Source organism: Hyperolius riggenbachi, chromosome 8, assembly GCF_040937935.1.
Source record: "Hyperolius riggenbachi isolate aHypRig1 chromosome 8, aHypRig1.pri, whole genome shotgun sequence".
Classification (NCBI taxonomy): Eukaryota; Metazoa; Chordata; class Amphibia; order Anura; family Hyperoliidae; genus Hyperolius; species Hyperolius riggenbachi.
Window position 1 is genome coordinate 238660953 of NC_090653.1, and position 24788 is coordinate 238685740.

Below are 24788 nucleotides of genomic sequence, written 5' to 3' on the forward strand. Positions count from 1 at the left end.
CAGGGATGCATGCAGAGCGTGTAGGCCTGTGTGGACCAGAGCAATGTAATGCTATCTCTCTTGCCAAATTCAGGGACTTAGTGCCTGCAGTGTCCGAATAGCCTGTAACGTGCTCAGATATTGTGCATCAATTTGCATGTTTTCTTTGCTTTTCTCTTTTTTTTTTTTTTTTTCTTTCCCTTTTAGCTACATTCGCAGTGGTGTGTTGCAGAGTAACTCCTGCTTTGTAAAACGCCACTTGTTGCTATCCAATACACCCTCCACGCGTTGTTCACAGTGTAGGTGTGGTATTTCGGTTTGCAGCATGGTAATGCACGTTGTTGCAAAAAGCACACGTCAAGTGACAGTGATGCATACTTTTCATTGACTGTATGCTTCACTGTATGCAACGTGTGGATATTGTGCGGTGCCAGTTTCCTGTTCTGTTACAGGGGACACAACACAATCCCCACTGTGAGCGTAGCCTCAAACTTTGCACACCTTTAGGGCTGGTTCAGACGGACACTTGTGCAGCGTTTACCGCCAGCGTTCGGAGCTTGGCGTAAAACGCTCCCATTCAAGTGAATGGGAGCGTTTGTACCAAGCTTTCACGCGCGTTTACACGAACGCGGCGTTCGGGTCCCGAGTTTCCCTGGCGTTCAAGGAGCCCCTGGAAGCTACATGTAGCTTCCAGGGGCGGTTAACCGCGACAGGTAATGTCCCCCTAGGGGAAGAAAAAACGCGACCACATCCGACCGCAACGCGAATGCTGCTGCTGAAAGCCCGAACGCATCACCACCGCGACGCCAACGAACGCCTCCGAACGTCCGTCTGAACCAGCCCTTATGCTGCCTTTTCTTTGCGCTCTACCTTCAATTTTAGTTTTGATGATTATCAGTTTAGTATTACTGTATGAAAGCCTATTTGCAAAATTCTCAGTGGTATACATACATGCACCCTTGTCTGCAGTACCAAATCTAGCCAGAGCTGAAATGGACGACCATAAGCTTACATATGAAATCTCCACCGGGAGGGTTGGTCTCAGGATACAGCCGATATATGGCTTATCCTGCTGCGGCACAAGTCCCGCCGGCGGCGTTGATTACTATTCCCCGTCCAGGTCCACCTGGCTGGTGGGGAATGATGTAGTTTGTCTTCCAGCTATTGCTGGCGGACGAATTACAGTGTTTGAAAAGTAACTTCAGCTGCGTCTTCTGATGACACCAAAGTTGCGCACTGAGCGCCGCTATAGCCGTAATGCTGTAAGGTCTATGGTGGCGCCGGCTGCGCCTAAACATCCTGTGCTGCTATTACAGCGCTCGTGGCCGTAGCCGGAAAGGGAGAGCTCCGTCACACACAATAGTAGATTGTGACAAGCGGGGGGCATCGTGTGCAGGTATCCATCTTTTGGTGTTGCATATGGAGTAGGAGTCCGGGTAGTGGCAGAGCCCGGTGCACCTGCTTCTCATGTGCTCTAGTGTTTTTTAAATCTTTTGCAGCTCCTAGTGACATGTGGGGGGCTTGGAGAGCGATACCTGTATGTGGTGCCCCCTGCTGGTCACATAATCTACAATGGTTTTTGACTGAGCCCTCTCTCACCTGTCCATGGCCGGCTGTTTCAGCTCTTGCTAGACTTGGTACTGCAGACACATTTGCATGTTAGTGTTTGCATCCTTTTATTGGCTGACTGGCTACCTGTAGACTAATTTATATGGCAAGTTACTGTTTTGGAGTAAGCATTCACTTTTTGTGTTTTTCATTTTAAATTGTACTTTAAAGGGAACCTGAGTGAGAGGGATATGGATGCTGATATATTTAATTTTGAACAATACCAGTTAATTGGCTGTCCTGCTGATCCTCTATCTCTAAAACTTTAAGCCTTAAAGGACTTACGAGCCCAAATATAAAAAAAAAGACAAGTACCTTAAACACTTTTAAATGCATGGAGGACGCCGTCCGCGCCCTCCGTGCAGTTCCGCCGGGTCCACGCAGTCTGATCGCCCCCCGTGCCGCTCCCGACCCCACAGACGGGGTCGGGCTCCCCTTCCTCTCATAAGATGGCCGCCGGAGCTGGCCGCGGCTGCGCAGTCCACATAAGTTAGTGCGGCTGCGCAGCTCTAGGGCCCTCCCCCCGATCCACGCACAGTAGCGTGGATCGAGGGGGGAGGCCCTAGAGCTGCGCAGCCGCACTAACGTGTATGCGGACTGCGCTGCCGCGGCCAGCTCCGGCGGCCATCTTATGAGAGGAAGGGGAGCCCGACCCCGTCTGTGGGGTCGGGAGCGGCACGGGGGGCGATCAGACTGCGGGGACCCGGCGGAACTGCACGGAGGACGCGGACGGCGTCCTCCATGCATTTAAAAGTGTTTAAGGTACTTGTCTTTTTTTTTTTTTTTGATATTTGGGCTCGTAAGTCCTTTTAAGGCAGCCATACACTGGTCGATTGCCACCAGATCGAGCAACAGATAGATCCACACAGATTTTGAATCTATTTCAGCATGAAATCGATTCACAATCTCTGGAGCTGCTGCTGGCGCTTGCCTCAGGTCACTCTGCTACCCCCACCAGCAGCAATACATCACCTGTCCGGCCAGCGTGAGTCCCCGGGTCCGTGCTGACACTTTCTCCAGCTTGCCTTCTTCATCTTCTCTTAAATTCCTCTCACGTCCTGTGAGAAGGGGAAAGTTAAACAGTAGAGCGCCCTCTACTGTTTGTACTTCCGCTGGTTGCAGGACAGGAAGTGAAGTGAAGATAAAGAAGGCCAGCTGGAGAAAGGGACAGCACGGACCCGGAGACTCGCACTGGCTGGACAGGTGATGTTTTGCTGCGTCGGTAGTCGCCGTATCGAATGCCGCTAACCATGCGCTCCCGACCCGCCGGCGATCAAGCCTGGACAGATTTAAAGAATCGATCGTTTTCAGATGGAAATCGGTCGATTGGTCCGCATTTGCTTTATCGATTTCACAGCAAGTTCGATCACAGCGATTGAATGTGCTGTGTATCTGTGGGAAATCGAGTTAGTGTATGGGCACCTATAGACCCTGAACAAATAGCAAGCATAGGCAGATCAGATGTTTCTGAGAAGATTAGCTACGTGCTTGTTTCAGATGTGATTCAGACACTACTGATAACAGAATTATCAGCAGGACTGCCAGGCAACTGGTATTGTTTAAAAGGAAATAAATATGGTAGCCTCCATATACCTCTCACTTCAGGTTCCCTTTAAAACACAGTGTCATACATTTGTTTTGTTTTAGTTTTAACCACATAAGGACCAGGCCAGTTTTGATTGATCTGTGCTGCGTGGGCTCTTCAGCCCGCAGCACAGATCGTGTAATAGGCAGGGCGATCAGACTTCACCCCCCCCCCCCCTTTTTCCCCACTAGGGGGATGCCCTGCTGGGGGGGTCTGATCGCCACGCCGCTGCCTTGTGCCTTGCGGGGGGGGAGGGCTACTCAGCGCTATTCCGCCCTCCCCTCCTTCCCTCCCTCCCCTCCTTCCCATGAGGGTGGCACAGCACGGCGATCCGTCCTGTACCGCCTCTGATAGGCTTCAGCTTATCAGATGCCGGCGAGCCCCGGCCAATCAGAGGCCGGGGATCGCCGATCTCCTTTACGACGCTGTAAACACCGGGGATTTCTTCCCCGCCTGTTTACATTTAGCCTGCAGGCCGCGACACCCTCCGTGAACTGACATGGAAACACCACTGCGACCTGCCGACGCCTATCGGAGTTAGGCGGTCGTTAAGTGGTTAAATCGTGTGTGATTGAGATCAGAATGCTCCCAATTTCAATTTTGCTGAGCTGTACTGAGCTTTGCTTAGATCTTGAAATGGTGATTTTGAATGACAGGAAACTGCCATATCTAGATATTCTTCCTTTTATCCTGTAATTGCTGTGTGTAGGATTGTCAGGAATGATATATATATATCTATCACAACAGCTAATGGATACATAAAAATCTATTAAGTGCCTGGAAATTATTTTTAAAGTAGCAGTCACATGATTATGGTCACACCCCCTTTCTCTGCTGTGGAAAGTTTCTTGGGAACTACAACTCCCATGATCCCCAACCATCTTCCTTGCATGTGAGGGGGAGTAGACATGGCTGGGATGGAAATGACCTTTGGGATATATGGGAAGGAATATTGTCTCCCATCCTTTCAGCTAAGGGGACTCCACAGCTCCAGCACACAAATTGTGCCAGGCACAGTCAACAAAGTGCAGACAAGAGGGATTTCTTTCAGGAGAAAGGTAAAAGGCTTTTGTGAATTGCAGGGGGAATTTGCCAGAGGACGTGTGTTGATTGCGATGATTTGCAAAGCTTTTCAGCCACAAATAATTCAGCCTGTCTGGATTTCAGGTTTGAACTGTAAGAAATCTAGAGCGTGTTATCTTTTTCCACTTTATAGAAAATTCTAATTGCCTGGCTGCCATACTAATTTATTCACTTGGGCAGCATCTCCAACAAGCCTGATGCCTGTAGTATCTGTGTGTACCCAGAATTCCTGACTTATTGTTCTGGATTAATGATTTGAAAGTGTCAAGGCCTGTACCCACTATGCGATTTTTCCAACAACCGGCAATTTTTTTTGAGCTACGAGCAATCGTTTACACGATCTCGCTACATGGGTATAGGCCCGCAATTACGGAAACGTCGTTTGGCGACGTGGCAAGAACGACCGCCGCGGCGGATCTTTAAGATCCCAGACGACTCCAGTTCAAAGTATGGCCATCAATTGAACTCTTGTTCACGCCCGCCATGTGATGTCACGTATAACCGCCAGCAGGAAGATGGGAAACGCTTGTCGTCAGGGCATGTCGCTGGGATCTATCTTCCTGCGCCGTCAGCTTTAGGCTGGGTTCGCCCTGGCATAAAAATCGTTCCATTTATCGGAGCATAACTAAAGGTTTGCAGATCTAAGGACAAACAAACTGATCCTATGCAAGGCAGTTGGATCCATTCACATACGTCTGTTTGGAATGGATCTCTTCATTCAGTTCCCGATGAGCGGAACTGAAGGTTTGAGGGCTCGTTTCCACTATCGCGAATCCGCATGCGTCCAACGCATGCCGATTTGCACATGTAATGCAAGTGGATGGGCCTGTTTCCACTGTAGCGTTGTTGAGGTGCGTTTTTTTTCAGCGGTGAAAAAACGCACAAAAGTCGCAAAATTCGCCTGCGAATGGAATGCATGCGAATCGCCGCTAATGTATTTAACCAGTTCGCATTCAGTCGTTTTTCGCTTCATGCATCCGAACAATGTTCACCTCCCATTCATTAGCCTATAACTTTATTACTACTTATCACAATGAACTGATCTATATCTTGTTTTTTCCGCCACCAATTAGGCTTTCTTTGGGGGGTACATTTTACTAAGAGCCACTTTACTGTAAATGCATTTTAAAAGGAAGAATAAGAAAAAAACGGAAACAAATCATTATTTCTCACTTTTCGGCAATTATAGTTTTAAAATAATACATGCCTCCATAATTAAAACCCACGTATTGTATATGCCCATTTGTCCCGGTTATTACACCATTTAAATTATGTCCCTATCACAATGTATGGCGACAATATTTTATTTGGAAAAAAAAATGCATTTTTTCCGTTTTGCATTCATCACTATTTACAAGCTTATAATTAAAAAAAAAAAAGAAATATTTCATCTTTACATAGATATTTAAAAAGTTTAGACCCTTAGGTAAATATTTGTGTTTTTTTTTTTTTATTGTAATGTTTTTTTTGTTTTTTTTAATTAAACATTTTATGTGGGCATTTTTGGGAGGGTGGGATTGAAATTGTATTATTTTTTGGAAATATATGTGTATTTTTATTTTTTTTTAACATTTAGATGTAGTTTTACTTTTTGGCCACAAGATGGCAGCCATGAGTTGTTTACTGTGACGTCACTCTAAGCGTACCACGTACGCTTAGAGCGACATAGGAAGCAGAAAAAGCGTAGCTTCCGAGAGAAGCTGTCGCTTTTTCTGCGGGGGAGAGGAATCAGTGATCGGGCACCGTTGCCCGATTCACTGATTCACTGGCTAACAAACCGCCGGCCGGGAGCGCGCGTGCACGCGCGATCGGCCGCGTGGACGCGCAGGAGCGCACATGGCTTCCTGGACGTGAGTTTCACGTCCAGGAATGGGAATTCGCATGCTGTTTTGGTATTCGAATTTTCATGCGAATTCGCATGAAATCAATGGAAAAGCACACCGGAATTGCCATGGTTAAATTCGCATACATCGTCATCCATGCGAATTTTCATGCGAATTCGCACGGATGACGATGTATGCGAATTTAACCTTGGCAGTGCTGGTGTGCTTTTCCATTGTTTCTATGCGAATTCGCATGCGTATTCGCATGAAAATTCGCATACCCTAACCTCATGCGAATTTTCCTATTAAATACATTGTATGCGATTCGCATAGCGGTATGCGATATGCGAATTCTGATGGCTCTGCCATGCGAATTTTTTCTGCACAGAAAAACGCAAAGGAATCCTGATAAGTGGAAACAGTCCCATTCACTTGTATTGCTATGCGAATTTGCATGCGAAAAACGCATGCGAATTCGCGATAGTGGAAATGGGCCCTGAATCCAGCCTAAAGCCTGGTACACACTTTCAATTATGATTGGTCTATCACTGACCAATTTTACCACCTCCATGTAGTATGAGGGTCAACAGATATTGAATACTATGAGCAGATTAGGTAGATAAACCCTCTTACTAAATGGAGATGGTAAAATTGGTCAGTGATTGGCCGATCATAATTAAGTGTATCGGCGCTGGTTGGCATTCGCAATCTCTAACTTTATAGGGATTTTGTATATTTTGTGCAGGAGGTCTTTATGCTATTGATTATTGTGCCTTGCCATTTTTTTGCTGATTAGTTTGTTTTATGAGTTTGACATCTTGCCAAGTCCGTTATTTTTTCAGACTCCGGCATCAGTGCTGTCAGTTACATAAGCTGACTGGATCTACCTGTATTCAGGTTTTATTTCTGTCTTGTGTCACACTAATTTCTTGATGGATGATGTACAGTGGCTTGCAAAAGTATTCGGCCCCCTTGAAGTTTTCCACATTTTGTCACATTACTGCCACAAACATGAATCAATTTTATTGGAATTCCACGTGATAGACCAATACAAAGTGGTGTACACGTGAGAAGTGGAACGAAAATCGTACATAATTCCATTTTTCACAAATAACTGCAATGTGGGGTGTGCGTAATTATTCAGCCCCCTGAGTCAATACTTTGTAGAACCACCTTTTGCTGTAATTACAGCTGCCAGTCTTTTAGGGTATGTCTCTACCAGCTTTGCACATCTAGAGACTGAAATCCTTGCCCATTCTTCTTTGCAAAACAGCTCCAGCTCAGTCAGATTAGATGGACAGCGTTTGTGAACAGCAGTTTTCAGATCTTGCGACAGATTCTCGATTGGATTTAGATCTCGACTTTGGCTGGGCCATTCTAACACATGTATATGTTTTGTTTTAAACCATTCCATTGTTGCCCTGGCTTTATGTTTAGGGTTGTTGGCCTGCTTGGATGGTGAACCTCCACCCCAGTCTCAAGTCTTTTGCAGTCTCCAAGAGGTTTTCTTCCAAGTTTGCCCTGTATTTGGCTCCATCCATCTTCCCATCAACTCTGACCAGCTTCCCTGTCCCTGCTGAAGAGAAGCACCCCAAGAGCATGATGCTGCCACCACCATATTTGACAGTGGAGATGGTGTGTTCAGAGTGACGTGTAGTGTTAGTTTTCCGCCACACATAGCGTTTTGCATTTTGGCCAAAAAGTTCCATTTTGGTCTCATCTGACCAGAGCACCTTCTTCCACATGTTTGCTGTGTCCCCCACATGGCTTGTGGCAAACTGCAAACGGGACTTCTTATGCTTTTCCGTTAACAATGGCTTTCTTCTTGCCACTCTTCCATAAAGGCCAACTTTGTGCAGTGCACGACTAATAGTTGTCCTATGGACAGATTCCCCCACCTGAGCTGTAGATCTCTGCAGCTCGTCCAGAGTCACCATGGGCCTCTTGACTGCATTTCTGATCAGCGCTCTACTTGTTTGGCCTGTGAGTTCAGGAGGATGGCCTCCTCTTGGTAGGTTTACAGTTGTGCCATACTCCTTCCATTTCTGAATGGTCACTTGAACAGTGCTCCGTGGGATGTTCAAGGCTTTGGAAATCTTTTTGTAGCATATGCCTGCTTTAAATTTCTCAATAACCTTATACCTGACCTGTCTGGTGTGTTCTTTGAACTTCATGGCGTTGTTGCTCCCAATATTTTCTTAGACAACCTCTGAGGCCGTCACAGAGCAGCTGTATTTGTACTGACATTAGATTACACACAGGTGCACTCTATTTAGTCATTAGCACTCATCAGGCAATGTCTATGGGCAACTGACTGCACTCAGACCAAAAGGGGCTGAATAATTACGCACACCTCACTTTGCAGTTATTTATTTGTGAAAAATGTTTGGAATCATGTATGATTTTAATTCCACTTCTCATGTACAGTGCTTTGTATTGGTCTTTCATGTGAAATTCCAATAAAATTGATTCATGTTTGTGGCAATAATGTGACAAAATGTGGAAAACTTCAAGGGGGCCGAATACTTCTGCAAGCCACTGTATATGCTATGATATTAGATAACTGTATCAGAGTCCCCCAGTGTCTATCACTCATTTTTTAAGTCTTTTTATATTCTTTTCTCTTGGTGTTCCTAATAAAGATTTTGCTTATGAAGCTTTATCTGGTTCTGTGAATATTGATTTATTTCTCATGCAGATGACGTTTTCTTTTTTCGATATCTTATGTATAGCTTACATCTGCTGGGGCACTTATCATGGTGCCATTTTTTCACTATAGACTCAGTTGTGTTTGTTAATACTACTTATGTAGTGGATGATCATCCTCCTATTTCAATAAGAATATATGTAGTAATGTATGCAGCATGATGTTTTTCTGTATATTATTATTATTATTATTATTATTAATATTATTATTATCATCTTCAGTGGTGCTGTACACCAGAATACAAAGTATAACAATACAATATAAACTATCCAATAATTAATACAGGACAATGGTGGATTACACCTTATGCAATGAACATATCAACTACAGATTTTAACATGGGGCTGGATGATATGTCGAACATTACATGGCATTAAGAGACAAAAGACCTCGATTTATTTTGGTGTAGAAAGTATCTTGTTTAACTTGACATGACTTTCAAATAAACCTGAGCATTATGTGGGCAGTTTATGTAGAATGTATATGATAAAGAACATGACCAGAGGTTACTCAGACACTTGAATATAGGAGTGGAAGATTGCAGCCAATCAGTGGATTTGTCTGGGTGTTGATAATGAGTTAATGTGGCTCTTCATAATTACTCACACAAAAAAGGGAAAAATTCTGGGCAAGTCTGTTGTCATGGTTGCAAAAAGTGCATTTTTGTCTGTTTTTGGAAATTCTCAGCTGCCTGCAAACTGAAATGAAAAGAAAATCTTACTTAAAGCGGGACTGAAGAATCGTTAAAAACAAACACTATCACTTACCTGGGGCTTCCCCAAGCCCCCTGCAGCCTCCCTTGCCGGTCCTCTATGATCCTCTGTTCTCCCACCGCGGTACAATTTCGTTACCACCAAATTGTAAGTCGACAGCAACTGCGCCTGCAAAGCCCTGGATCCCACATATCCTTCTTTGCTTTACCGTCCTGCAATTTCAAAAATAGCGATGATCAAACAAGGTCATCGCCTTTTTTAAAATTGAAGGATGGAGAATTCCCGCATGATTGCATGATGAAAATGAAATTTCTCATTTAAATGATTACCGTATCAGAAACCTATACTGTAGCAATGTTGTACGTTCCACCAGCTCGCTGCCCTCTTTTTATATACTTCAGGTATGTTCTGTCCTAAGCGGTTCGATTCGGGAAGCAGATGCTGGCACTGTTAGGGATCTGCTGTAATTAGCAGACTTGAGTGAACATTGTCTTCCTCCATCCGTTTCACCTGCACCCGGTCTGTTCCAAGCAGATGGCCTGGGCACGAGGCTCTGAGGCAGCTTGTGCTTTGTACCTGACCTGATCCAGAAGCCGGCAGGGAACCAGACTGAGCCTACATCTGCTGTGCACTTCAGTGCCAGCCTGTCTGCCCTCATGCCCGGGAGGTTGCCACAGGCCAGCGACAGAATTCCTTGTGGAAAATCACACATGTAGCTCTCGTGTTACATAATAGAGCCATCAATTTGTAATTACCTCCAGTTAAACGGTTGCAGCGCAGGCCCTTCTAAAGCTGTGGTTATGGGAATTCAGCTACCCTTGGCCAGGATTGGTAAAACATTAATGTTACACTAACTGTCATACAGGAACTATAAATATTTTAGCATTCAGTTCAGAATACAAATGAAACCACAATCTGGTTAAACTTGATCATTATTTTTTCCCCCCTGTGTAGCAATTAAAGAAAAAAAAAAAGCATTCTTATTCACTAAACTTGGTGACCATGTGGGCAGTTTAAAGCATATTCGCTACGTAGTAGGTTGGCACTTTATAAATACAATTAATAATAATACTCACAGGGTCCTCTTCTCCTATAAAGTTGTACTCACCTGCCTTGTCTTCTTGTAATCTCTGTGTCCACCCACTTACAGCGACTAGTTGCTACTTAACAAGATCAATGCACCCAGAAAATCACTACAAATAATACGATTGGGATTCAGGACAGAAAGCACTTTAAAGCAAACCTGGACTATTTTCTTTACTTGATCTCATCTCTACCATCTCTACCATGTACTGCATAATTGGTGGAATTGCTGCTTGGTTGCTGAGCGGTGTGTACCATTCAGCACAAAAGGGAGGAGGGACCAGGGCTGTGGAGTCGAGGAGACAGAGTTGGAGCAATTTTTGGGTACCTGGGGGTCAGTCAGGGTTATATAAACTAAGGAGTCTGAGTCGGATGATTTTTGTATCCACTCCATAGCCCTACAAGGGCGTCGGAGTCGAGGAGTCGAAGCAATTTTTTGGGTACTTGGAGGTTTCATAAACTCAGGAGTCTGATTCTGAGTATGTCGATTTATGTACTGACTCCACAGCCCTGGGCGGGACGATAAGCAGAGACCTGTGGTGCGGGGAGCAGAAGAGAATACACTTGTTTTGTGACTGATAAACCACATTGCAGGGAAGCTGTACACACGCTGCTTTCCTGACTAAGATGGCAATGGACAATCCTCTTTGCCGAGTTTACTCTAGCATCTGTACAAAACATAAAGCAAACCTGTTTTGGAGAGGGGGTAAATGTAGATATTTACCTCAGAAGTGCTAAGCCTTTGCATCTTCTATAGTGTTCCTGGATCCTCCTCAAGCCCACCATTCCAGCACAGGGTCCCTCTGCATTTTCTTGTTGCGTTGCCGGCCGCTGATGAGTGGATCCAAACTGGGTATCTGCAAGTGAGTTCCGCTCATGCGCGGTTGTGCTAAGGGCATGTGCGGACCTTACTCACACATGACCAATCAGGATGCGCATGTACCACAGCTAGAAGCGTGACCACAGGAAACTTTTTAACAGCACTGGAATGGTGTGTTGCAGGATAATCCCGGGAAGCCTTTGGACCATCCTGGAGAAAGGTGCTCTGGGAACACGTCTGCTCACACTATCAATTCTCAGCAAGGCAGCTATGAATGGGCACCTTGGCTGATTTTCATCTAGTGTGTTGGACTTTAAAGGATACCCTAAGTGATGTGACATGATAGACATGGGTATGTACAGTGCCTAGCACACAAATAACTATGCTGTGTTCCTTTTTTTTTTTTTTTTTTTTCTTTTCTTTCTTTCTCTGCCTGAAAGTGTTATATATCAGGTATGTAAGTGGCTGACTCAGTTCTGATAAGAAATTCCAACTTTAAGACACTTTCCTAGCAGAAAATGGCTTCTGAGGGCAGGAAAGAGGTAAAAAGGGGAATTTCTTATCAGTGAGGGTCACACTGTAGTCACTTTCTGTCTGAGTCAGGACTGAGTGAGCCACTTACATCCCTGATATTTAACTCTTTCAGGCAGAGAAAGTAAAAAAGGAACAGAGCCTAGTTATTTGTGTGCTAGGCACTGTACATACACATGTCTATCTCATCATGTCACATGTCGCCTCTGGTATCCTTTAAAGAGACATTGAATGTGTAGTACAGCTAAGAAATAGAACATTAGGAGCAGAGACATAAGTCTAATATTTCCAGTACAGGAAGTGTTAAACTCCAGTTGTTATCTATGCAGAAAGTTGCAGAGAGGTCTGTCTTCTTAAGCTTATCTCAAGTGTCAGGCACTGTTTTTTTTTTTTTTTTTTTTTTTTTACAGAGAACAGTTCAAAAGTTCACTGGCCTGCTCTGTAAAATCATTTAGAATTCTGAGTAGTGTGTAAACTGCAAATATTAGTGAATGATGCAATGTTATAAAAAACAAAAACAAAAAACAAAACAAAACTATATAACTGAAAATAAAAATGAGAATTTTTTTTTTGCTACTAATGTTCTAGTAATTATCCGCACTACACAACCAATTCATTATATTATATATTTTTTTCGCTTCAGTGTCTCTTTATGGGAAAAAAAAATTTAGATACTTACCTCAGTAGTGTCCTCTAGATGCTTTCCTCTACTGAGGTAAACATCTATTTGTAGGTCTTTTACCACGTTGTGCAGAGATGCCCGATCGGCTGCTTGGCCGACGCAGGGGCAACAGAGCGTTACCGCAAGACTTCCGCAACAGCAGAAGTAATTTAAATCAATGGCTGACGCGTAGCTTTCAGAAAAAATTGGCAGTGTTGCGGAACGATTGGAATATGTTGGAGATCCCTGGGAATCCTAGTGATGTACTTCCTGCCCAGCAGGGAGTAGGTCACTAGCCAAGGGGGAGGCTCTATGCATATGACCCTGTCAGCACACTTTGTTGCAGGGTCATATGTTGATCACTTTTTGCATTTACAGTGGGATTTGGCAGTAAAACAGGCCTTAAAGAGCCATGGACTGGAATGTGTGGTACTCTGGCACCCCAGCACAGTATTAACAATAATCACACGATCCCCGGTCACAATTTTTGAACTCTGCATATCACTAAAGAGGAGAGACACCTTTGCTCATGCTAAATTGCAGGAGGTAAACAGCGGCTGCTGTATTAAAACGTCAATTAAATTTGCTGAAAACAATGCTGTGCTCAAAGTTAAGCATTCATATATCTCATTCCCTTCTGCGAAGATATGCTGCAGTGCTCCTTTATACAGTAGAACATTATTATAGTAAACTCTGATATAGTAAACCTCTGGCTATAGTAAACTCTGTCCCAGGTCTGTCCCTGGCAAAGCGCCTGTATAAATATACAATGTATGTCCGATCCTGATTTAGTAAACTACTTGGCCAGGCCCCTTGGAGTTTACTATGAAGGGATTATAGTGTATCCTAAAAAGCTCACCAATAAAATGTTTTAAGACTAATTTTTTTTTTTAAAATGCATCAAGTCAGCTACAATAAAATGTAAGAATTTATAACAAATCTAATGAATGCAAATACATATTGGTTAACATCTTAGAAATATGCATAGATACTGCTACTAATCCTGCAGAACATACACACAGGACAGATACGATTCCTATCTTAAAGTGTAACTAAACTCAGATTTATTCTCTCCTATTAAACATCAGCCACAGCATAACTTTTTGGGGAAAAAAAATCTTCATTACAGCTTATGGAATTAAAAAAACAAACAAACAAAAAAAAAACAACCCCTAAAGTTTTACTTTGGCAGAAGGTGCTGAAATGTTAAAGAGAATCTGTATTGTTAAAATCGCACAAAAGTAAACATACCAGTGCGTTAGGGGACATCTCCTATTACCCTCTGACACAATTTCGCCGCTCCTCGCCGCATTAAAAGTGGTTAAAAACAGTTTTAAAAAGTTTGTTTATAAACAAACAAAATGGCCACCAAAACAGGAAGTAGGTTGATGTACAGTATGTCCACACATAGATAATACATCCATACACAAGCAGGCTGTATACACCCTTCCTTTTGAAACTCAAGAGATCATTTGTGTGTTTCTTTCCCCCTGCAGCTATCATCCACTGAAGTGTCAGGCTGTTTCTTCCTGCATAGTGCAGACAGCTCTGCCTGTATGTAATTCCTCAGTATGTGAAAGCCCAGCCAGCTCAGAGGACGATTTATCCAGCTTGTAAAAGATAAGCGAGAAAAGAGAAGCTGCCATAATCTAAATAATACACAGGCAGTGTGCATAGAGGGGCCTGGAAGGGGGAGTTCATAGCAGAATAACACTGAAGAACTTGGCAGCCTTCCAGACACAGGCCGACAAGTCTCACGGGGGAAAGATACATTGATTTATTACAGAGACTGTGCAATTTTTGTTACGGAGTCTCTTTAAAGGGAACCCGAGGTGAGAATAATATGGAGGCTGCCATATTTATTTCCTTTTAAGCAATACCAGTTGCCTGGCTGCCCTGCTGATCCTCTGCCTCTAACACTTTCAACCCTAGACCCTGAACAAGCATGCAGCAGGTCTGGGGTTTCTGACAATATTGTCAGAACTGACAAGATTAGCTGCATGCTTGTTTCTGGTGTAATTCAGTTCACCATTGCAGCCAAATAGATCAGCAGGACTGCCAGGCAACTAGTATTGTTTAAAAGGAAATAAATATGGCAGCCTCCATATAACTCTCACCTTGGGTTCACTTTAAGCCTTACTTTATGGCAGGGCTGTGGAGTCAGAGCAATTTTGGGTACCTGGAGTCAGTCTGTGCTTTCAATAAACTTGTTGGATGATTTTTGAACCAAATCCATAGCCTTTGTAAAAATTAGACTAAGGCGTCAAAGCAATTTTGGGTACCTGGAGTCGGTGGTTTCATAAACTGAGGCATTGGAGTTGGATTATATTTTTGAACCAAATCCACAGCCCTGGTGAGTATTAGACTAAGAAGTCAGTCAATGAGTCGGAGCTATTTTTGGTACGTGGAGTCTGAGTCTGTGGTTTTATAAATTGAGGAGTCTGAGCTGAAGTCTGATGATTTTTGTACTCACTCCACAGACCTGCTGTATGGAGAGCTGCCTAAGCAGAGCTCTCCTGCAGTCTATTCACAGTTGTTGATGATAACTAAATAGACAGGTCGATCTACCTAAACAGAACACAGAGCAGGGAATTTCATCTGCAACTGTATGTGGAATAAAGTCTTTTCATTGTGTGCTGTGTAAGAGTTCCGATACGCTTTAACGTAGGGTCTTGATTGTGTGTCCAGATTACTTATTACACTCGACTCCTATCATTTGCAAAAAATATTTTATAGATATCCACATGGCTTTTCAGTGAGGCTGAGTGGACTTTATAGGCTTGCCGCAGTTTGCCAATGCTGCCTGCAACTGTTATAAGTCTGCTTAGCATTCAGTCTACTAAACTGTGTCTTTATGAACCCCACTTCATGGTTGCTTTAACGGTGCAAAGACTGCGGCTGTCAGCCTTACCCTTGCTTTTGCCACTTAGTGAGTTAATGACCTGAAACAAGCATTGGCGTCATATGGCTTGCTGCTTCACTGGCTGCACAGCGTTGTTGGCCCTGCTGCTCGGTTTACTGCCGAAGTTTGGACGTACAGCCTGCTAGAATGACATGCAGGCAAAGTTTTGCCCTGTAGTCATGAATATTGGATGTAGCAAGCTCCGTTTTTGGCAGACGTTTGCATTGTTCAGACTTGGGGGCCCTAAATGATGGCGGGGCTTAATCCCTCCTCTGTTGGCTTCAGCCTTTGGATCACAGTGCCTAGTTCTCTCCTGAAATGGTCTAGATCAGAGGACCTCAGGGGACAGAGGGAAGATGTGTTCCTTGGTCTTTTCTTATCAGAAGATATTCAGCTGTAGATCCTCCTGCAGAACCAAAGCCTTGTTTTGCTGCCACGCTCCAAAGTTTCTCGCCTTTGTTGTTTGTGATGTCATTTTGTAGATCTTGGCATCGTTTACCATTGGTTTCTATACCCGGCTAGTCCACGCCGCAAGATGTGGGGGCTGCGGACCAAGAAATTATCTTGTAATTAAATAATGCATCCTCCCTGAGAAGCATAATCTATTTGTTCTGATAATGTGGCGGGCTGTGTCTGCTGGCTTTGGCATGAGCCTTTATGAATGTCCTCTGACGATGTGTAATTACTTTTCCTCCGCTGGTTTTTTTTCTTCCCTCCCCTCCTGCTTGGCATAAACATCCTCCACAAACAAAATAATCGGAACAAATCCTCATTCCTCAGACCTTGTTCTTGCCCTGCGCAACTAGTTGATTATCTTGTTGATGTATTGGTGTGATTTTCACATAAGCGCTGGTGTGTCATTACCAGATTGAACACGCGCCTGTTAAAGGGAAATTTCACTGCAGGCAAAAAACAAAAGCTGGTATGGCAAGTACAAGCAGACACAATGTAATATGAGCAGTTTTGAGGTTCCTGGTCTCTCCCTAATCCCCCAAACCAGCAATAACAATCGCCAGTGGAGGGTGGGACCTTTTGCTTAAAGGGACTCTGTAACAAAAATGTCATTGTGTTTTCTACCATCCTACAGGTTCCTAAACCTATTATAATGTGCTCTGGCTTACTGCAGCACTTTAGTTTCAAAGTCTTTTATTGTGAAATCAATAAAAACGGTACATAGTTAGCCAAAGGGAGTCGACACCACCCAGCATGGGCGGGGCGACTGCATAAGAAAAAGTGTACAAAATTACAGTCATTACATAATTAAACTGTATAAGGTACATATAACAAAATTGTTTAAAACTGCAGCACTTTATACTATCACCATCTCTGTAATAAATCAGCTTATCTTTCCCCTGTCGGACTTGTCGTCCTGTGTCTGGAAGGCTGCCAACTCTTCAGTGTGATCTGCTATGCATGCCCCCTCTATGCACACTCCTCTGTGTGTGTGTGTGTGTGTGTGTGTTTGTGTGTTATTTACATTAGCCAGCTTTTCTCTGCTCTCTTATCTTTTACAAGCTGGATAAATCCTCTGTTCACATACTGATGAGTCACATACTGCAGAATTACAGACAACCGGGCAGAGCTGTCTGCAAGAGTAAACAAACAATCAGCTTGTAACTCTTCAGTGAGCTGCAGGGGGAAAGAAACACACAAATGATCTCTTGAGATTCAAAAGGAAGGGTGTATACAGCCTGCTTGTGTATGGATGTATTTTCTATGTGTGGACATGCTGTACATCAGCCTACTTCCTGTTTTGGTGGCCATTTTGTTTGTTTACAAACAAACTTTTTAAAACTGTTTTTGACTACTTTTAATGCGGCGGGGAGCGGCGAAATCGTGACAGAGGGTAATAGGAGATGTCCCCTAACACACTGGTATGTTTACTTTTGTGTGATTTTAACAATACAGATTCTCTTTAAAGCCCAGTCTGAAAAATATACACAGTCATGTAGTATACTGTATGGAAATATTCTTTAAACTGTCACTTTGGCCATATAGGCCTCTGGTAGCAGTCCAGCAATGAAATGGTACTTTTAACTTTAGCCTCTCTCACTCCTTGTTTCCTTCCTGAAGCAGACATTAAAGGAAACCCAAGGTGAAAATAAACGAATGAAATAAACAGTTGTATCTATGCTCCTTCTCCCAAAAATGACGTTTTAAGACATTACAGTTTTATTTTATATTTAAATCCTACTTTTTAAGTTTTTACTGTTTTTATTGTTTTTGCTCAATGACACAATCGTTGAAGTATGCCAGAGCTAAAATCTATAAACTATTGACCCTTTCTATCTCTTTCCTGCTATCAGAAGCCATTTTCTGCTAGGAAAGTGTTGTATAGTTGTAATTTCTTATCAGTGAGGGTCACACTGTAGTCTGACCCAGTCCTGGCTCAGACAGGAACTGCCACTTATATACCTGATGTTTAACTCTTTCAGGTAGAGAAAGACAAAGGAACACAGCATATTTATTTGTGTACTAGGCACTGTACATACACAGATAGCCGTCATGTCGATCACATCATGTCACATCGGGTATCCTTTAAGCCTTGTACACACCGGCTACACTTATTCACTCTGGCAAGAGTCTGGCACGTGTACAATGGCCCACAATCCCTCTTGAAGCATTGGCGAATGATCCGACTCGAGGATTGAATTGGCCTAACGCAGGCCGAGGGCATTGTTCTCCAACTCAATTTTTCTGCTCCATTGTGCTCTGTGCTGTCAGCCCTCTGCTTCCCTTTCCTCCATAGCAACAGAATGTGTTGCTAGCCTAAAGACTAGTGAGACTACAGCATTGGGTCCTGAACTGACACTATATAAATCCAATAAGTAAAAATAATTCAAGGGGAACACAAACCGCACAATTGCCCTTTTTTATGTTTTTAGTCATTTCGGGAATTTCTGTACTGCTTGTTCATAACCCTAAGCCCTTTGGATATGTGAAACATTTGCTATGGAGTATGGCACAGTTTTTAAAGCGTAGCTGAACTCTCGCACTAGACAGAAGGAAAACATTACAGACCTGCACCCTGAATGTATTTAGAGAGTCTAGCCTGTCTAATTCCCCCTCATCTGTGTCTAAGCACAACTGTAACCTGATCTCTCAGCTGTATCAGCTGCCTCGGCAGAGCAGCTCATTTATGAACTCATTTATGCTTCCATGTAAGCAGGAAGTAGTCCTACTGCAGATTTATTGCAGAATTTGTATCAGCTGTAACAAAGAAATGTTATTCTTAATACTGTAAAGGTTATTATGATGTTGCTTATCTTTTAGAGCAGAGGCAGTTCTGAGTTATTATTATTTATTGGCTTTATATATCGCCAACATATTACGCAGTGCTGTACAATACATAGGGTTACAGACCATGAGAACAGGGGTGACCGACAGCACAATACAGATAATAGACAATAGATACAACAATACAGGTAATAAGCAATAAGATACACAACACGATACAGATAGTCGATACAATGCCAGATCATACACTGGAGTGGTAGTGCTAATACAAGTTCACATATTCTGGGTAGGGTGGTGTACAATAACAATCAAGTACGATACACAAGGGGACACAAGGGGAGAGGGACAGGTTTGCTTTTAAAGAAAACCTGTACTGAAAATAAAAGTCAAAATAAGCATACACAGGTCATACTTACCTTCCATGTAGTCTACTCCTCAGTGTCTTTCTCCTCTCCCGCGTCCTGTTTGTTCATGGTGATCAAGGGAATTTTCCATCCTCCATTTTGAAAATGGCCATTACCCCATAACAGCTTCCTGGTCAGCACACTGTTAAACTGTAACATCGCCCACTTGAGCCATAGGGAAACATGGACATTACCTGGTGCATCAGTTTTCCTCTTAGCTATAACTGACAGCAACTGATATTTTACTGACAGCAACTGATATATTTCAGATTTGAGAAAATATTGTCAGAACTGGAAGGGATTATTGTCAGAAGAAAATGGTGAGCTTCTGAGAGGAAATGATGGCAAGATAACTGTGTAATGTTCATTTGAAGTTACCTCATGTGTTTATTTTAAATATTTTTACTCAGTACAGGTTCTCTTTAAGTATTTTACATGTCGACCTGATGGGCAGGAGTTTCTCCTGGCCATCCCCACAGGACACCCTTTCCCCAGCTAAAAAATGAAAATTCCCCATTCATCCACAGAATAAAGAAGCCCCCATATTGTACATACAATCACTAGTGAAAGGCCCACCGATGATATTTAGCATCTTCTGGCCTTTATGTGATCTGGCTCCTCTGAATGCAGCCACCGTGTCAGTGCAGCAGCCCAACCTAAACCAGTGCTTTCTGGGAGAAAACATCTGCGCTATAACGCACCCCGCCGCGCATCGGGAAGCACATGCGCGAAGTCGTGCCTGCATTGTGTAGTGTGTAAGAAACACAAGCAGTTGTGAGGGGCGCATACGGCAAAGCGGTCCTCACATTCTCATTCTTTGGTGGCGATTGTCGCAGAGGACAGTAATACTCAATTACATCTGATGGAGATTCTGTTCCTTCTACGCTTTACCCAAAACATCTACAAATATTTGCAGTGGTTTTCAATTCTGAGTTTTTAACATATAAGCTACTGTTATTACTGTTTGCTACAACGTGAAGCTGTTACAATCCTATGCAAATATCTGCCCATTTACCAAATCAGCATGGAAAATAGGATCATATTTAATGTGGAACTAAAGTAATAAAAATGCAAATGCCTGAAGTGATTTTACTCATGTTACCTATTCTAAATGGCTTTAAAGTGCCTTTCCGGGTAACCATGAAAACACTGCTTAATCCACTTATGTATCCGTTAAGTTGGAACTCAAGCTAAGTTTCAGTTTGGCATATTCTAGGGAAGGGCTTGCCCCACTGTTTGGCTTTTATTGCTTTCTGTGTTCATGCTGGTAAGATCTGGGGGGAGGTGTAGCCGCAGAAAATGCAGTTCCTGTGGGCCACACTTCACTTTCACGACACTGCAAGGAGAGACTGTGTGTCTCTCATCCAGTGTGCAGGGAGGCGGGGGAGCAGCAGGGGGCCTGGCCAGCTCTGGAAACCCTGCAGGAATGCCCCTGGTTGGAGTTTTAAACAGGGAATCCCTCTCCCCTATGTTTTATTTCAGAGATGGCGCCTGCGCAGTACATTGCGGACAACATGGACTTGATTGACAGCGGCGCTCGCGCAGGGGTAGCAGAAGAGGTCGGCCTCTGCAACGGCGAAGACCCATGCATGGCAGCTGCAAGCGGAGATGCTGCGAGGGACATGTCAGCTGCAAGGGCTAGAGGAAGCCCCGGGTAGGTATATCATGGGGAAGCATGATTTGATTGATGCTTCCTTTAAAGAGGAACTCCAGTGAAAATAATGTAATAAAAAAAAGTGCTTCATTTTTACAATAATTATGTATAAATGATTTAGTCAGTGTTTGCCCATTGTAGAATCTTTTAAATCCCTGATTTACATTCTGACATTTATTAGATGGTGACATTTTTACTGCTGGCAGGTGATGTAGCTGCTGCTTGCTGTTTTGGCAGTTAGAAACAGCGGTAAACAGCTATTTCCCACAATGCAACAAGGTTCCCAGACAGGAAACTGCCAGGAGTCCTCAGAGTTTCTTGTGGGAGGGGTTTCACCACAATATCAGTCATACAGCACTCCCTGATGGTCTGTTTGTGAAAAGGAATAGATTTCTCATGTAAAAGGGGGTATCAGCTACTTGTCATCTCCCTTCTGTCCCCCGCTGGACGGCCTGATAGACTTGCTTTGTCACGCTTGCCCGGCCGCAGCGTTCTGCGCAGTAACTGCTGTGGCTTTTTAAGGTGTATATGTGGCTTTTTAAGGTGCATACACATGCATGAAGAATGTCTCCTGCTTTGCCAATCACCCACGAACAGAAACCAGTGCAGGAAGCGCTGTAGTGGCCCAGCCCTAAGTGTTAATCTAGCCATACACTTGTAGATTTCCACCCATTGTTCCATCACGATCAATTCCTTTGTGAAGAGAATCGATATGTTTTTCAGGTTCTAATTGTGCCATTGGTAATGGATGTCAGTTCTTTGGACCAAGCACTATTGACCTGCAAATTGATATATTGCTGGAGGTGTTTGTAACTTGAATGTAACACCTTATACCAACATGCTAGTACACCCTACAACCGCTCTAGTGTGTACTGGCATGTTGGACACCCTACAACCGCTCTGGTGTGTACTGGCATGTTGGACACCCTACAACCGCTCTAGTGTGTACTAGCATGTTGGACATCCTACAACCGCTCTAGTGTGTACTTGCATGTTGGACACCCTACAACCGCTCTAGTGTGTACTAGCATGTTGGACACCCTACAACCGCTCTAGTGTGTACTGGCATGTTGGACACCCTACAACCGCTCTAGTGTGTACTGGCATGTTGGACACCCTACAACCGCTCTAGTGTGTACTAGCATGTTGGACACCCTACAACCGCTCTAGTGTGTACTTGCATGTTGGACACCCTACAATCGCTCTAGTGTGTACTGGCATGTTGGACACATTACAACTGCTCTAGTGTGTACTTGCATGTTGAACACATTACAACCGCTCTAGTGTGTACTTGCATGTTGGACACCCTACAACCGCTCAAGTGTGTACTGGCATGTTGGACACATTACAACCACTCTAGTGTGTACTGGCATGTTGGACACATTACAACCACTCTAGTGTGTACTGGCATGTTGGACACATTACAACCGCTCTAGTGTGTACTTGCATGTTGGACACCCTAGTGTGTACTTGCATGTTGGACACATTACAACCGCTTTAGTGTGTACTTGCATGTTGAACACCCTACAACCTTCTCTAGTGTGTACTGGCATGTAGGACACCCTACAACCTTCTCTAGTGTGTACTGGCATGTTGGACACCCTACAACCTTTTCTAGTGTGTACTGGCATGTTGGACACCCTACAACCGCTCTAGTGTGTAGTGGCATGTAGCTATGAATGGAGATCACACACAAGAGCACTGGTGGGCGTTACAACACAACATTGTTACTCTGGGAAACAATCCATGTAAACGAGGCCACAAACAAGAATTCTCAATTAAACAAACAATTGTGTGTGTTAGAGTGGGGATGTGATGTCCACGTGCGTTAGACACTCAGTACTGCGTATTTCAGGGGGGGGGGGGGGGGGTAGTGGGAATGAGGACAGGTACTGGATTGTGCCTCTCATGAGTAGTGCTCTGCTGCTCCCATTCCATTAGATCACTGCCAGCTCTTGCTATGATCTCCTGTCTGTGGCTGCTGGGTGACTCGGTAATGTGTGCTGCGTTGCTTGGAGATTGTTCACAGCAGACGCTGGATATAGAAGCCCTGTTTAGCTGCATCCTTCCCTCTCCCAGTCTGCTGGTACAGTGTGATGCTGCAACCCTCCCTCCTCCTCACCCCTTGCTGCGAGTGGTGTCGTTATGAATATTTATGGCTGTTATCACGCTGCAGGAGTGGGAGTTGCTTGCCTGTCCTAACGCCCACACCTCTTCTCTGGGCACAGAGCTCTGTACCACTTATGTGTGAATACATCTTCACATTGTACCCTTCCATTACAGATTCCCCCCTCGCAGTCTATACGTTCACTTCCATTCATATGATGAGACCGTACGGCCAGTCACCGTTCCTTTTACGCTTCAGGCGCACAAATCACGCTGCGCCTTAAAATAAACCTTTTATACAACCGTAAATAAAGAAGAAGAAACAACTCTGCATAGTAGCCGACAGTTAATGGCAACAGAGTATGTGTACTGTCATAAGATGTGTATGTCATCGAAGCTTTGTCTGATGACGGGGGCCGAATGTCAGTGCAAAGAGGCAGAAAGTTGTTGGGCAGAGAGGCAGCAGGTAGTGCTCAGCCTCATGTCCAGGAGATAATTAGATGCATCTGGTTCAACCTAACAGTGAGCTCTTTAATGCAGACCTGTACTGAAAAGGCTGTGAAAGCTTCTATTGCTGACCCTGTTCTAAGAAATGCTCCTTGCCTGGATGTCCTGCTGACCTGTTGGCTTCAGTAGTTTGGCACCAAGCATACAGCTAATTCAGGGCACACGTCGGAAGTGTGAAGCCCAAACACCTGATGGGAGAACTCGCTGTGGTTTAGCGACTCCCAGTATTAAAGGCAGAGGATCAATACAACAAATCAGGCAAGCAGCATGGTTTTCTGGGTCACGTTCAACAATGACCTCTTAAATAAATAATAAAGGAGTAGCTGGATAAGGGTAATGGTTAAGGGCTCTTCCGATTTCAGTAAGCCAGAACCTGTTCTGTAAGGAGTTCTTGGGTGAGACTCCCTGACACTGCAACTGCCTACTGAGTGTGCTGTAGTGGCTGCCTTGCAAGTGCTTTGAGTCTGACAGGAGAAAGTGCTATACAAATACTGGAATTATTATAATGAAATCTTTCAGCTTAGGTCCAGACCTCACCCTCCTATTCATTCTCTCAGTTTTTGGGGTTGAGGCTTCATTCCTATGGCGGGGAGGGTCTCTAGCTGAGCTCAATGTGGAGTATGTATGCAAATAGGAAAAGGGACCAGTCCGTGGTAATACTGTGGTAATGAGGACCATGGGGAGTGGAGCAGACAAGTGCATGGAGCTGGGGACAGAGGTAAAATCACAGAATTACACCAGATTTAGTCCATACAGATGCCTATGGGTTTTTGTAACTAAGGGGAACTGATGACAAAAGCTGTAATTAAAATCAGACATATGGACCCAAATGCCCCCTAATTAGTCATGTGAGTGGTATTTTTACGATTTTTCTCTGTTAATTAAGATCTCATAACGCCTTGGCTTCTTACCTGTTAAGAACACCACTCCATGACCATCAGTCTATACACACATACACCAGCACACAGTCTACCCAGTGGCACACTAAAGGTATGTAAACCCGCTATACAAAAGTTATCAGAGAAACGCCAGACGAATGACAGATTTGGCTGTATTGAGGTTTTTCTGGGATTCGGGTATCCAAACATCAGTTCTTAGCAAAGTTAGAGATGGAGTTATGCTAGGTACACATACTAGATGACACTCTGCTGAGGATGCTCTTCAGGGTCGTCTCGGCTGAGAACCTAGTGTGTGCACAGGTGTCTCCAAACACTGAACGTGGCCCCTGACTGCATTGTTCCCACCGCGTCCACTAGAAGCCACTCCGCTGCGCTGTCATTCCTCCTTCTCCTCCCCTTCCCTCCTCCCCTTTCCCTCTCATTCCTACAGTAGTTGAATGGGTTGATAACTGTAGAGCAGTCTCACTCAACAGTATTATTGCACAC

The 24788-nt window shown here is 44.0% G+C and overlaps 1 protein-coding gene across 5 annotated transcripts in view; it reads left to right on the plus strand.

Moving 5' to 3' along the window:
* The window catches only part of IQSEC2 (IQ motif and Sec7 domain ArfGEF 2), a 394948-nt gene that overhangs the window by 130203 nt on the left and 239957 nt on the right, over window positions 1-24788 (plus strand). The window contains exons 1-2 of one of the 5 annotated variants that reach the window (XM_068248404.1): window positions 19394-19456; window positions 20619-20790. The exons of 3 other annotated variants lie outside the window; for them this stretch is intronic. In XM_068248404.1, the coding sequence (XP_068104505.1) occupies window positions 20621-20790 (170 nt within the window). In that variant the 5' untranslated portion in view covers window positions 19394-19456; window positions 20619-20620. Of the gene's footprint in view, window positions 1-19393; window positions 19457-20618; window positions 20791-24788 lie in introns of those variants that run through there. One more of the 5 variants, XM_068248412.1, reaches the window with a different exon arrangement.